The sequence below is a fragment of the Poecile atricapillus genome, chromosome 8 (genome assembly GCF_030490865.1).
Source record: "Poecile atricapillus isolate bPoeAtr1 chromosome 8, bPoeAtr1.hap1, whole genome shotgun sequence".
NCBI classification, from domain to species: Eukaryota; Metazoa; Chordata; class Aves; order Passeriformes; family Paridae; genus Poecile; species Poecile atricapillus.
Window position 1 is genome coordinate 10130510 of NC_081256.1, and position 14693 is coordinate 10145202.

Genomic DNA, 14693 nt, shown 5'->3' on the forward strand with positions numbered 1-14693 from the left:
AATATATGTGAGTGAAATACCTTGATTGTCTTTTTGATCACCAACAGTTAGTTGTCCTTTGCCAGTTGTAGTGTCTGGAAAGTCTAAATCAAAAATAAGTTCATACTTGCATGGCAAAACTCTCCCTCCCTTTCTTGTAAATTACCAAACATTACTTCCATTAAATGTGCATTTGCAGGAAATAAAAAAAACCTATTCCTCAGTCCTTTCTGTTTCTCTTTTCTTTTTTTTTCAGATGATAACTCTAAAAAAGTGCATACTAGGGTACTCTTTAGAGTGGTTCTGTCAGCAAACTCTCATCAAACAGCCCAGCTTCCCATAGGAGCTGCCCCTTTAACAATTGTTTGGTGTCTTTAGTCTTATTAACTCACTAACTGGGGCAAGAAAGATAAATGCAGCATCAGACCATGGATTATGCCCATAATGAGGGGTTAGGCATATATTTTCCATGGCAGCCTGCAGAGTCATCTGGGTCTCTAAGGAGGTTTCATGTTGTCTTCATAATAGATTCTGTCTTTGTTCAGTTTTGTGACTGTCCTCTAATTTTTATTTGGAGAAAGGGCTCACATTATATGATCCCTTAAGCCATGTTGTGAATTCCTGCCCCGTGGGATGCCTCAAGCCTCAACGTTTGCGTCCTTTGGTGACGGAGGTTGCTGCCACAAAAGGCTCTCTAAGAGACAGGGACCTTGAGAAAAGAAATCTGGCATCAACGACTATGTTGTGACCTTTTCATTGTTGGAGTGCCTGGCTGTTGGTCTGTTTTATTGGCCTGAATGTTTTCCGGAGGGGGAATATGCAAGGTGGTAGCAACAGCATGAGGATTATTCTTAAACTTTATAGCCTTGTTTAACATGGGTGCAAAGAAGGCAAGGAAGAGCATGTGAGAGGCAATTGCTGAAAGCATAGATGTGTGAGTGAAATTTCAGGGAAAATTCTCTGAAGTTTGGGGAAAAGAATTGATCTGAAAGAAAGAAAGACATCAAAAAAGAAGTAGCTAGTAAGCTTAACTTAAAAAATAATTTATTTCAAATTAGGCAAGTTCTTTGCTGTGATCAATGGCTTTACAATATAATTGCTGCAAATATAGTTTTGAAACACAAATCTAAAACACCCATTTTAAATTTTTTATGTCTTGTTTTTAGACAAAAATATAGTTTCTATGGAGTACAGCTTGAGAAAGCTAACTGATGGCACCAGTAAGCAAGTGGCATATGATTTTCAGGTGGTTATTCCTCAGTGTCTTGCTATCCCTCCTCTTCATGTCTATAGAAGGCTCGGGAATTCCTTGCAGGCCTTTTTTAAACTAAACTGTTTTTAAGAACCATGGGCTAACAGATGGAGAAGAGATGTCATCAGCTAGCCAAACTAAACACAGTTGCAAAGCGTTTTCATCAATAACTGCAGAATTATGCAATCCAGACATCTTTCAGTTAAACTTTTGAGGAATTGCATAAATCTATGGATGTACCTGAGCAGTCTTCCTGTGCTCCTGTTGGGTGCTCCAGTTCTTGATAATTTTGTACAGAGCTTCACCACATGAAGACTACGAGGGTTGGGAGCAAATAAAGGATTCTATTTGCACCTGCAGGTGCCTACAGAAGAGCAGGTCTGGCCCTGCTCTGCTGGCTCCCTGCAGGGAGCCGTGGGGTCCGAGCCTCTGGATGCGCCTTTGTGTCCAGGTGAGTGGTGACACTGAGGACAGGCTTTAGCTGGTCTTGTTCCCAGGATCAAGCAACTTCCAAGAGCGTTTCATGGGCAGAGAAAAAGGATTTTTCCTTGTGCTGAGCCAATTTTCATTGACCCGACAATGCAAGGCACTTCCTCACGAGTCTGTGAAAGTTTTGCATGAGGTGGTGCTAAAATCTGACATGTCATCTTCCAGAGCTGAATGGGGAGGGCAGATATCACATGAAGCTGAGAAAGCTGTGAAGTAAATATTCCCTGAAGTTAACTAGAAAATCCAAAGACTTGCTCTGGGCTCTGCTTTTGCCTACAGTTGATATGCTCTTGTTGCCTGCTCGGTAATTTGTCGGGAGCAGGGAAGAAGAATTCAGACTTGGCAAGCTGGTGCTGCAGACAGATTTTGTCAGATGAAATCCCAGTAGACGTTAGTCCAACATCAACAGCTCCTGAGCTATTACATGGGAATGCACAGGGAGATAAAACCAACATCCTAAAGGGAGGATTCTCTATTTTAAGGTGCAGAGAGGGCAATCTGGCTAATGTAATTTTTTCCTTTCTTCCTGTAATCGTTCAGAGAAGTGATGGAAAATGCTGGTTCCAAACACATATAATTCTGTCTTTTCTCGAATGCTCTACTACATCTAAAGTTGCCTAACTTCTCTCTCTTGCCTTTTCCTACGTGAAGAGAAGTTAATCCTATCTGCCTTTACCTCAGAGGGATTGTAAGGGCAGAGTTTGGAAAAGAATTTGCTGTCTATGCAAAGAATCCACAAGTGATTGCAGGGAAAAAAACCCCAGACCTACCGTTGGGAAACTCCAGCACCAGTCTACTGCTTTCTGGAAGTGGAGTGTTCTGTTACATAAACATCCTTGAAGCTTTGCAGAAGGGGTGACATTCACATGTGGGCCCTGACTAATTGGGCTTTGTGTGTGAAGAACGGGGATGGAGAGGATAAGGAAATGAAATCCCTAAGGTGCAAGCTGGGCCTCCTTCTTCCCATGGCCTGGATTGTTGCTTACGTGTTGGAAAGGGGTCTCAGAGCCGCCTGTACCACTGAGCTGATGACTGGGAATTCTGTGGGCCCTGCAACCCAGGCTGCATCCGAGCTGCCCTCCCTGGTGGGCTGCAGGGTGTTCTGCTCGGCTGCAGCAGTGTCTCAGAGAACATCCCTCTGCCCAGCATCTGGTAATGTCCCTTTGTACTTAAATCCTCATTAACTCCGTGGCCCTGGCCTCTATTTAGGCATAATATCATGTACACAGCATTAGCTCTTAGCTGCTTCTGTGGAGGCAGAAGGTGGCTGCAAACTTCAGGAGCTCCAAATTGCTCCCTGGAGGAGTCTGCACCCTTCCACTGATTATGTGAAGAACCTGGATCCCACAGTTGTTGCCTTGATGCCCAAAGTTAGGCAGCAACAGCATCCATCCATCCAAAACTCACTCAAGAGCCCAGCCCCTCACCTTGTGGCAAAGTGGAGCTGCAGCACGAGTTGAAAGCCACCACTTTGTTCTGCACACACTTTCTAAAGCTTTGCCACTAGTCCTAACTAAAGAAAGGACTTTCCTCCTCTGTCTCTTTAGGGAAGGCTCTGTGTAGCAGGCATGTACATATCTTGGTAGAGTTGAATATAAAATTCACATGTACCTTTTTCTATATGTTATGACAAACACAAAATAATGATCTGCAGGTTTTCCATTTTGTGTAGCAGCTCTCAGGGAAAGAGGTCAGATTTAGCAACTGGGATGTTAAAAGAGAAAATTCACAAGCTGAAAAGGCCAGTGTGGAACTGGTTAGGAAAGAGTAAAATCTGAATTCCCAACTCTTTTTCTTTTCACAGCTGTTAAGAGTTCAGTGGGTTGAACTGCAATCCTTCAAGTTCATCTGTTGACTCCAACACAAAACTATTATAAACTGTGCCTCTAAAACACGTGATGAAACATTTCTTGAGAGCTATTTATTCCAACTGCAGCAGAGGAAAGTTTTCAGAACACCCGGCATTTGGTAGAGGAAAGGTCTCTTGAGCTTTGCAAAAGGAGGAATTATTTGCATACCAGCGTAAGTTGCTTTTTGATTATTTTTTTTCCTGCATCACTGAACAAAATAATACTTCTAAGTTTCCCCCACCATGGAAACATGATCAAGTAGCACAAAAGTATGTTTAAGTGCCTAGCAGAGAATTTCTATATTGTTTTCTTACTTTATTCATATGGATTGGGGGTTTTATAATTCAGCACTGAACCCAAGATAATTTAATATTATGTGTTTCTTTCCTTTAACGTTTTATATATCTGAACAAGAGTTCATTCACTTACAATAGTAATGCAGAGGTATAATAGACTGGGAGCTTCAATCAGGTGTGGGGTTTGCAAGCTTACAATTACAAGGAATAAGGAAGAGTTTGGGGTAGCCTTTTTCCAGGTGTTTCTTTTACACCTTTGCTCTGCACTTTACACAGTCTTACATATCCATTTACATTCTCCTCTAGGCTTTAGCTGTGGTACAGCACTTTCCATGCTGAAGATGGACCATGCAAATGTGACCCAAGCTATGCTTGATGCTGAATCCCCCGGCACAGAAAAGAACAGCAATGAGTATTTTTACATTCTGATTGTCATGTCTTTCTACGGGATCTTCCTGATAGGAATAATGCTTGGCTACATGAAATCCAAAAGAAAAGAGAAGTCATCCCATTTGCTTCTGCTCTACAAAGATGAGGAGAGAGAATGGGGGGAAGCTGTAAAGCCTCTACCGACCGTAGCAGGGCTGAAATCCGTGCAGATCCCCATGATGCTGAACATGCTGCAGGAGAGCATGGTGCCATCCCTGTCCTGCGCCATCTGCTCCATGGAAGGCAGCAGCGTGAGCTCCGAGTCCTCCTCCCCAGATGTGCATTTCACCATCCAGGAGGAAGTGCTGGATACTGAACTCGGGGAAGTGTCAGGAACGCCCCTCAACGAGAGCAGCGAGGGTTCTGTGGAAAACATCCACAAGAACTCCTAGCACTTGCAGGGCTCCCCTGATCAGCTGCCAAAGCGTGAGTGGAGCTCCCACTGAGAACTTGTGGCTCTGCTTTTCTGCTCTCCAATGAACTCTGAACAGGTATCTGTGCTCCTGGGCCCAAGGTGTTCCCGAGAGCTGGCAGGACAAGGAAGCAGTGGTACCCAACTTGGAAATGTAACTTGCACACAATTGGGTTGCTTAATTTTAATTTTTACATTATTATTTCTTACTATGAAAGCTATGAACACGGTGAATATATATGTATTTTGTAACGAGGTAATTATTGCTGGCATGTCTCTGCATATTTCAGAAATCTGTAAATATCTGGGAAATGTCTGGGGAAATTACCCTCATGCAAGTGCCTGGTTCTTAAAGATGATGGGTAGTGCTCATACACACAAAGCTGTGATAGACTAGAAATACTCTTACCGTGTTTTTCTTATGACAAACCACAGCCAACAGCACATTTGCTCAATGAGGCTTTGAAAGCTGAAAATTTGTTGATTCTGTACTTGAAGGGAGATTGCAGCATGGCTGGAGACTGACTTTAGGTGCAGAAAGGACGAAAGACGAGGCAGAAAAAAGAGGCACTGAGTTTCTGTGCAGTTTGTAAAGCCTGGCTCCAGACCCATGACACTTATCTGTGTCTTTGCTTAAGATATACCTGTACTGCCTGGGTCAGGTTCACCACCTTCTGCTGCAATCCAGCCTGTGACTGAGTTACTGACAGGAAAGGTGGTCTAGTGTTTTGCTTTTGTATTTTGTAAAGTTGTGTACATTTGGTCACTAAAGGCAAAGATCTATATGCTAAAGGAGATGTTAAAAGATCTTTGTTACAGGCTGTAAGACGTAGAAAGGCTCAAAGAGATGCTGCTCTGTTACACCCCCTTGAAAAGTAGGTGGAATTCTGAATGGAATTTAACCTAGCAAGGGTGAATTCCTGGCCCCACCGAAATCATCAGCTGAGTCAGGGCCCAGCACAAGATTTTGTGCTTCTCTGTTAAAGTTACATTCTCTGTTTGAAGTCAGTAAAATCGTACCTATTCACATCATTAAAGAATCTAAACTTTCTGCTCTATTTAAGCCAGTGTAGGTAAGCATTGTGTTACATCATTTTTTTTTAAACAGCTTGCATGTGACACATGCATTTCTATAAAGCTATTAGTAACTAGTTTTTAAAACCACCACAGACTTCCCCCTCCCCTAATTTAATGGTACTGTGACATTTTTCAAATGCTCATTAAACTTTTTGCTAAATTATTGCACTTTTAAAAGAAGTAAAATTTAATACAAAGAAGAAAATTAATATTTCAATCATACCTTATATTTTATAATAACTTATTACAGTGTTTTGATGAGGGCTGAAGAGCCTGAATCTAAAGCATTGCACAGCAAAATATTTGCAAAATGTCTCCACGTATTTCCTGCACTAAAATAGCTCTGTGATTTATCCACTGGCATTAGAGCTTGAGAGACAGCTCGAAAAACATGAATGCTGAAGAGCAGAAATGAGCTGAAGGCAGAGTGTGCTGTGCTGCTGGGAAGGGCTCAGAGGGTTAATGTGATGCAGGGATGAGGCATGGCTGTCTCTGGAAGCACGGCAGAACAAGGGCTCCATTGTGCTCCAAAAGGGCCTGATTGGGGCAGACTGAAGGCAGCGGGAGTTTTTCCATCGACTTCACTGAACTTTGGATCAGACCATATAAAGCTTTTTGGTAGATTTACTCTAAAAGGGGCTGTTTTAAGTTTGAAAGGAGCCAAATTAAGTTTGGCACTTTGCCTGGAATCACTTGAATCCTGAAACTTTCCAAATGAGACGGACATGTGCAAGTTGTCACATTTTCCATTGCTTTCTCCTTCGTCCTTTACTTCTGGTATAAATGTATTTGTATCTGTAAAAAACTGATGTATATAATTCCTAACATCGAGTTGTATATAATTGTCTCATGTATTTAAAGTTTATTGTTTCTACCGGCACTAATTTTATTTAAATAAAGAAACACATTTCCTGGAAAAGTCTCCATGTTTGTTCACTACGTCAAATAGATTTCCAGTAACGAGACTGGGCACAATTCCTGCAGGATCCTCTTCTCAGCCCCTTTTTGAAATGATTCCTTGAGCTTTGCAGGACTGCAGCTTTGTGGGCTGGCTGCAGGGCTGAGCCAGGTGCTCTAAATCCACCTTTGGTTCCTGCTGGTTGTTGGGCAGCATGCTCAGGTCATGAGTGTGTGGCAAGCAGGGCCACAGGGACAGTCTTCTGCAAGGACCTGGGGAGCTGGGGAGGCACTGGAGAGGCTGACAAAACTGCTATGGAAACTCGTGTTGCTTATCGAGCCTCTGGACTCGTTTGCATTTTGAGTTTCAGAGTTAGATTTGCATGGTAGCAAACTGAGTGGGCTAGGGTTGAGGGGTTGAGGCTGTGGACAAGTATCTGACACAGATCTCTAATCCCACTGGATCTCCACTGCTTGGCCATGGCACGCAGCTGGCTTTGTCACAGGCTTTGACCCTGGGTCTCACTGCTGCTCTGTCATTCCCAGGATTACGTAGAGAGGACGTTTTCAGAATCTGCCTTCCTAAGAAGGGGATAAATGTTTAGAGGCAGCTTTGAACTTCCCTAAATCTGTTGAGTTACAAGTACAGATTCACCAGCACTGGTTACGACCTGCTTGCACGGGGTAATCTGAGGTTGTTTCAAAAATCAGATTGCTAAAAATGTTGTATCTGCTTGCTTTCCCACAAAACAGGCTCCCCTGTGCGCTGCTCTCTTCACTCACTCCCTATGAAATAATTCCTGGAGACTGGTCACAAACTTCTGTGGGCCTCAAGCTGCCCATCATCAGGGCTGTGTTTCCCTGCAGCCGCACACTCCTGGGACAGCCGCGGTGTCCTGGAATAGCGGGTCACTCCCTGACGCTGCCTCTTCCACATTTACCCACGCCGCTGCCTCGGGGTTTCAGCCTTTCCATTGCCACAACAATGAATCAAGAAACTTCTGACAGCACTGGTGATAAGGAGGAAAAACAGAACAAAATGTAAATTACAGCTGTGCTGCATGGATCAAAAAGGTAGCTTATTGCAGCAGTTTCTTGTTTTAAATTGAGCTGCTATAAAGGGAAACACTGCCTTGGTGCCTATTTACACTGAAAAGAGCTACTGAACACAAAAATGTGGCCATCTTCTTGCAGGTAGTGATGGAGCTATCCTTGGGTTGTGGGGTTGGAGAAAGCATGTAGATAGTTTTGAACATATCTGCTTTCATCCTAAGGCAGTTGTCTTTGTCCAAATCAGTATTTTGATGACACCAGGCGGAAAAAAATAAAAAGAAGCAAAAATCTATTTTAGCTATAAAAGTTAGATGCATGTGCAAGTGAATGCAATGATGTCTTGAAGACAGCTCAGTGACCCTAGACTTGCAGGTAGCTATTCTCCCAAAATAAAAGAAGTGGTGCTAATCTTCAAAAGCTACAGACAGGACGGAAAAAGATTGCTCCCATTAATCTCGTTTCAAAATCTGGTTGTCTACTAAGGAGTAAAAGGTAATAATATTGCTTTTTCCAAAATAAATGACATTTCCAGTGTGCTTCGGTAACTGAGTTAAGTTAGATTCAGAGCTAATAGATCTTGGCTTAAAGGCCATGATAATTGACTGTAATTTGACTGAATGGAGGTGATCTTTTTTCCAAATGCATTCTTCTTTAAAAGAACACAGCAATTTGGCTCCCATTTCTTGGCAGTGCTATACCTCATACATTTGCTGCAGTAGTTAACACATACCCCCTTTGAGAGAAAAGGAGAAGATGGCCACATGTGGCTTGTGTACATGGGCTGGCTCCAGAACCTCCTGTAAATAGAAATGCCAGCTCTAAAGGCTGCCACAAGGTTGGGATCCCTGATAGGACCTGTCCTAAATCCTACCACTGTGTCAGGTTCAGACACACCTGTGAGGTTACTCATTCAATTTTTGTATTTTTTCCATTTTCCCATGCCTCTGCAGGTCCTACTGCGTACAGCCAAAAATAGCTGCACCTGCTCAGTGCATTGACACTTTGGTAACCAGCTCAACCAGGCAAGAAAATGGAAAAGAATCAAGAAATCAATGAGCACAAATTTTTCAAAGTTTAATTTGGTTTGGTTTGGTTTTGTTTGGGTAGGGTTCTAGTATGTGTTAGGCCAGGTTAGGCTGAGGCTTTTACCACACAAAGAAGTGACTAAAAAATGGATAATAAAGGCAATTGAATGATGCATTACAGACTGTGTTCCCAGCTCTATCCCTCAGTCATCTATTCAACTGGCCCATGCTTTTCTTGATTATTGTATGATGTTACTTACATTGCTGTCTGTGAAAATACAAGATGTTTCTGATAGATATGAGATGCTTGTGAATTTTAGATGAAAGATATGGTATAAATATAAAACCCTTACCCAAATAAGAACAACAAATTATTTTTGCCCTCCTTAATACTGCTAGATGCAACAGTAGTCACTGGCAACAAATGCCAATTTCTATCACTTGGAATATTTCAACTCATCCCTCCTCAGGCTCACAGAAGTTATGTAACAGGATTTTTTGCTTTGTTGAGAGCTGGAGAGCAGGGCAGTAGCTCTGGGATATGGGAGGCCAAAATCAGTTTCCTCTTCAGCTCCAAGTTCGCTGTGATACTCTGGATTACTTGTTTTGGCTAAGACTCCCTTTTATGAACTTTCAAGAAGAGCACACCTAAGGTGCCTAAGGCTGATTTGAAGATAACTACACTGAGAATTTCAGAGTGCTGAGCTCTGATAGAAAGTGAGAAAGAGCAGAAGAATTGTTTGTCCTTGGAGAAGGAACCAATTAAAGAATTAAATAATCTCCTCTGGTGTGAACTCCAGCTGTTTAGATGGAACTACCGTGTGATGCCTGCAGGCCCTGCAGCTTACTTATGAATGCTGGACCTGCAGCAGCCTGCTATGGGGCTGGTCCCCAGCCTAACCCTCCCTGGGACAGCTGTGTCTCATCCCAGCAGTGAAAACATCAGCCAAACACTGCAGGAGAGAGGATGTGGGACATGCAAGTGGTTTTGAGTTCCACCCTAGCCAATGCAAAAAAAGCTCGCTCTTTCCTTCCCCTCAGGAGGAAATATAAACTGTGCACCTCTAGGGATGTACATCCCCCTTCTCTTTCCTCATATCAGAATAAACTGATCAAACAAGTTTTCCTGTAAGAGAAGAGAGAGGAAGAGAAAAACTGCTTCTGCTACTATTTTTTAACACTAGGTATGGAGTGATACAGCAGCACACAGGCTGCCTTGAACATAACACAGGAGAGCCCCAGGGGTGCCTCTTCCAAGGCCTTAATGGAAGACCCATCCCATGGTTTTCCTTACAAATACCTGATGCTACAAAATGACCCACTGCTACTGCCAGTCCTGTCAGCAGCAGCAGCCACTGAGTGTCAGTAATTGCTTTCCACACTGCAAGCACTGTTTTGCCACTTCACTGGAAGCAGTGCTGGGAATGCTGAAAGCCCAAGCACCACTGGGACGCTTCTCCAGATATGACTTTCCTCACTCATCACTGCATGAGAGCACTGTGGAATTTTGGGGCATGTGCACTGAGTACATATGGGTTAATTTCCATTAGCTGCACAGGATTTTACACCAAAGGATGCTGTTGACTTTGGTTACAAATGTCATCAAAGAAATGACAGTGAGGCCACTGGGTGATGTGATGGTAGCACCTACCCATGTCTACTGAGAAACAGCTCGTTGTGCCTCCACTGGAGGTTTGAAGCAGCAGCAAGAGCCCTGACACGTTCTGTTTCTCAGGGTCTATCTGTTCAGTGTTAAACATAATTAACTTCAGTCATATCTAATTAGCTGCTCTTTGGCCAGGACCTGTATCTCAGATGGATGCTCACTGTAAAGATTTTTTTCTCCTGTATTCATCAAGAATTCAAGACCAGATTAAAATAATCATTCAGCTCACTTTTGCAGACATGGCTGCTGAAAGGGCTGACCTTCATCATGCTGCATTGGCAAGAAAAATGCTGCCTTAGAGGTGGCTGCTCAAGGCTTTTATCGCTTCAGGTGATCTATAGGTACTTTACTTACTGTTTGTGTAGACATTTACAGACTGCATTATACATTAGTTTTGTAATAAAACTCATGAAAAACATTCAATAGATCACAGAATTTCTTCTGTTATTAAAAAAAAATTTTTCCACAACTTCTTTTCCACAACCCTTAGTTTGTCTTGTGAAGTACTATCATCAGGAACAACAAGAACATTCTATTCATGTGGAAAGAAGAGTACAAAACATTTGTATAGAATGGACAGAGCTTTGGGACTTAAAGTGTCCTGTATAAGAATATTTGTGAGATACATGTGTGCCAGAGAAATATCAGAAATCCAGGAGTTAAGAGTAATAGCACTAAACTCTCTGAGTCCCTGTATTTATTTATTTATGATGTCTAGACAGACAGTGAATTTCCCCTCATTTTTCAGTTGAGAGCTGTGTCAGTTTGAACTGAGAGAGTCCAATAATTGTACTTTTAGCTGAATGTGTCTTCTTGATGTGCCAATTTTTCTACCTTTTCTACCATTTTTCTACAGGACCATAGCCCAGGGAAATTATTTTTTCAGGCCTATCCTTGCCTTCTTTTTCTTTACTGCATAAAAGACATAGCTTAAGGCACTTAAGTCAGGTTGAACCTGATTTTTTTCTATTCCTTGGCACTCTTTAATGCTGACTGCTACCATCTCTTTTGAGTAGTGCAGTACGTGCTTTCCTACCAGCTACACACACTGACATATGGTTACCATCAATTTTATAGGGGCCTGGAAGAGCAAGGGATTGGTTCATTTATCCTGTTATAAAATGGGGCACAGAATTTGTAATTTCTACAGTGGGTCACCAGTTCAAATGTAAACCCAGGACAGGAATGACCAGCCTTGGTGTGGGGACTTGATGGTTTTTGTGCCACTGGCTCTGTGAGATTGGGTCCCTCAGCACACAGAAGGAAGTTGTTTGAAGACAAAGAGGAGACATTTTATGCTTCATTCTGCAAAAGCAGCATCAAGTCTGTAACCTGGGTGATGTGAGGTAGCTGCTGAAGTCTCTGGCTGGTGGGGAATGGTGGAGCCCTCTCCCCACCAACCTCCAAGGCAGGCCTAGCAGGGGCAGTGATGATCACTGACACTCCCCAGCTGGTATCTGCTCACCGAAGCACAGTCCCAGCTGGCACCATTCACAAAAGGCTTCTTGGCCATGAGGGTGGCATATAGGGGTCACCAGCCTCTTTCTTATGCTGACAGTGATGCTGGAGGGTGGACCTTCTCACAAATGTTACACTCAGAGTGGCCTCAGGGTGTGGTGAGGGGAGGAACAGTTCCACGCAGGATTTGGGGAGTTAACCCTACATGCCCCCCCAACCCTGCAAGCCAGGGATTTGCCTTTCAGAAACAATTTCTCCCCATTTCACTTTGGTTTTTTTCCCTTTTTGTTCCCTCTGGGCTCTGGAAACATGCATTTTATTGCTACACAGCAACTTCCTTGAACTCTATCTGGAAGATTAATGGTTTATTGAAGAACAGGCAGGATTTAGATTGTCATCAAGAGACCCATAAAAGTAAGCATGTAAAAAGTGTTATGGAAACAGAGCGTGGCCCCTTGGAGTTTTCAAGGGTGGAAGCTGGGCTGTACACATGGCCTGCATCCCGCTCCCTCACCCCTTGCTGGGAGCACACGTGGAAGGGCAGTGGGAGTCATTATTTGTGCTGGAAATGAATGAGTCCCTTGCAGTGAAATTTACTGTAAGTGTACCTTTTCACATGAGCTGGGTCTTTTCCAGGCTAACTTCTGCTTTGCTGGTGCGCGTGTGCATCTTGTACGTCACTGGGAACACGTTAATGACCATCAGGAACATTTCTTTTGGAATCCTCACAGATATCCCTAGTGATCCAATTTGAAGCACTGCCTGGAAAATGATTAACTCCTCTCTTTGGTCTATAAGGGATTACACAAATCTGCTCTGCTGCTTCGGGCCACAGCCAGCTCATTCCTGTAGACATCCTCATGCTCCCCTCCAGGGACTGCGCTCTTAGTGAGTCCTGCACGTAAGCTATTGTCACATCTGAAGGCCAAACTGTTCCACTGAAGCATGAGTCCATAAAAGTGACTATGCTACCAAGCCCTAGGGAAAGACTGGGCTGCAAGTTACCAGCTGAGCTGTGACAGAGAGAAAACAGCACCCTGCTCCAATATCAGCTACAGCCCTTGGCCTTCTTTAGCCCTAATCTTTTTCACAAGATTCATCAGGGGTGATATATTCTGTGTGTGGAAATAATGGCTTCATAAGTATGCCAAGAGTTGTGAGGTTAGCAGTACATGGACAGTTACTGCAACCCCACAGGGTTTATTATTATTGCAGCCCCACAGGGGATCTCTGGAAGAATTCTGTGACTTGCACCCCAAACTTGTGCTCTTTGTGTCCCACAGAAGTCCCGTGCCTCCCCCTGAGGCCGTTTCCCACATGGGAGCCCGGAAGCAGCGGTGGCTCGAGGTGATGGCAAAGGGCAGGGCCAGAGGTGTCCCCATGGGGCTGAGGCTGGATGGCCCTGCCCTGGTCCATCAGCACCAGGCTAACCAGAGCAATAACAAACCCTGTGATCTCCTCAATCACACATCTCAGGTGCTGCTGCTCACAGCTTTATGCTCTTTCATCCCCCACGGCCTGTGATTAGTCCCCAGTGGCTGTGTCAGGATCAGCTTTATGGTTTAATTACACATCCCAGTCTGAGTAATGTCTCTGGTTGCTCAGCCTGTCAGGTCCCATTAGCTGAGAGCATCCATGTCCCAGGACTGAGCAGGCTGGTGAGAATGTGCCAAGCTTACCCAATGAGTGCTTTATCTTTGCTGCATCTTCAATACGAACTGCTCTGACATCTCCTCGTCCTTTGAGGAGCTCCCTTGTGAAGGCACAGAATGATTGTGAGGGGATTCAGAGAGTGCCTGTTCCTGGGAGCTCCCTTGTGAAGGCACAGAATGATTGTGAGGGGGTTCAGAGAGTCCCTGTTCCTGGGAGCTCCCTTGTGAAGGCACAAAATGATTGTGAGGGGGTTCAGAGAGTGCCTGTTCCTGGGAGCTCCCTTGTGAAGGCACAGAATGATTGTGAGGGGGTTCAGAGAGTGCCTGTTCCTGGGGCTGCCTGGTGGCAGTGCCCATGGAGGGGCTGGAGGGACGTGGTCAGTGCTTTGTGGTGGTGCTGCTGACCACAGCTGCGGTCTCAGTCACAGGGTAATCAGAAAGCATTTCCTCCCCACAGGCTAAGATCTGCTCCAGCTCTGCCTTGTTGATATTTGTGAAACCTCTAATTAGCTGCCCTTTCATTTTGCTTTGTATCTGAGGTTGATACCGTGTCATCTGCTTTTCTCAGGAGTTTTAATATTTCCAGTGACTTATGAAAAGGGCAATTCTGTCAGGCATTTTGTGACCTTTAACTTGGGAGAATATCATTCTTGAGGGTGTCTGTGGCCATTTTGTCTGCTGTGTTCCTCACAGTGATAATTTTGTGATGATGGTCACTCTAGAAAACCTGACTGCAGATTTTTAAGCGTGGACTAAGGAATCCCATAGTGAATTCCTTTCTATCCAAGCTGTATACAGAGAAAATCTTGTTTGTTGTCTAATGCCTAGAGTGAAGGACCTCAAATGAGCCAACTGGCCTGCAAAGTTAGAAGGAAAAAAATCTAGTGAATAGTAAGTTGGTTGGGAAAATGGTATTTAGGTCATCCCAAAACTCTTTATCAGTTCAGGTCAAATTTTCTGAGTAGTTTCTCCTGGGATTTCTTTTTCCTTTTTTTCCTTTTTTTTTTTTTTTCTGGGCGTGGATTAATTTTTCCCTTTTACTAAACTCAGAGGTTAATACATTTGCCCAGAAACTGGGAATACCTCATACAGTTTCAGTCTGTGCTTGGGTGGAGCTGGATAATTCATTCCTGCTTTTGAGTATGTGAGGAAGAAAGG

At 43.7% G+C, this 14693-nt stretch overlaps 1 protein-coding gene across 1 annotated transcript; it reads left to right on the forward strand.

Annotated features, from left to right (window-relative positions):
* The first annotated feature begins 3678 nt into the window (after positions 1-3678).
* Positions 3679-6693, forward strand: KCNE4 (potassium voltage-gated channel subfamily E regulatory subunit 4). Its single transcript, XM_058843994.1, has 2 exons — positions 3679-3742; positions 4173-6693. The coding sequence occupies exon 2, from the start codon at positions 4199-4201 to the stop codon at positions 4685-4687; it is 489 nt and encodes a 162-aa protein (XP_058699977.1). The 5' UTR covers positions 3679-3742; positions 4173-4198; the 3' UTR covers positions 4688-6693.
* The last annotated feature ends 8000 nt before the right edge of the window (positions 6694-14693 follow it).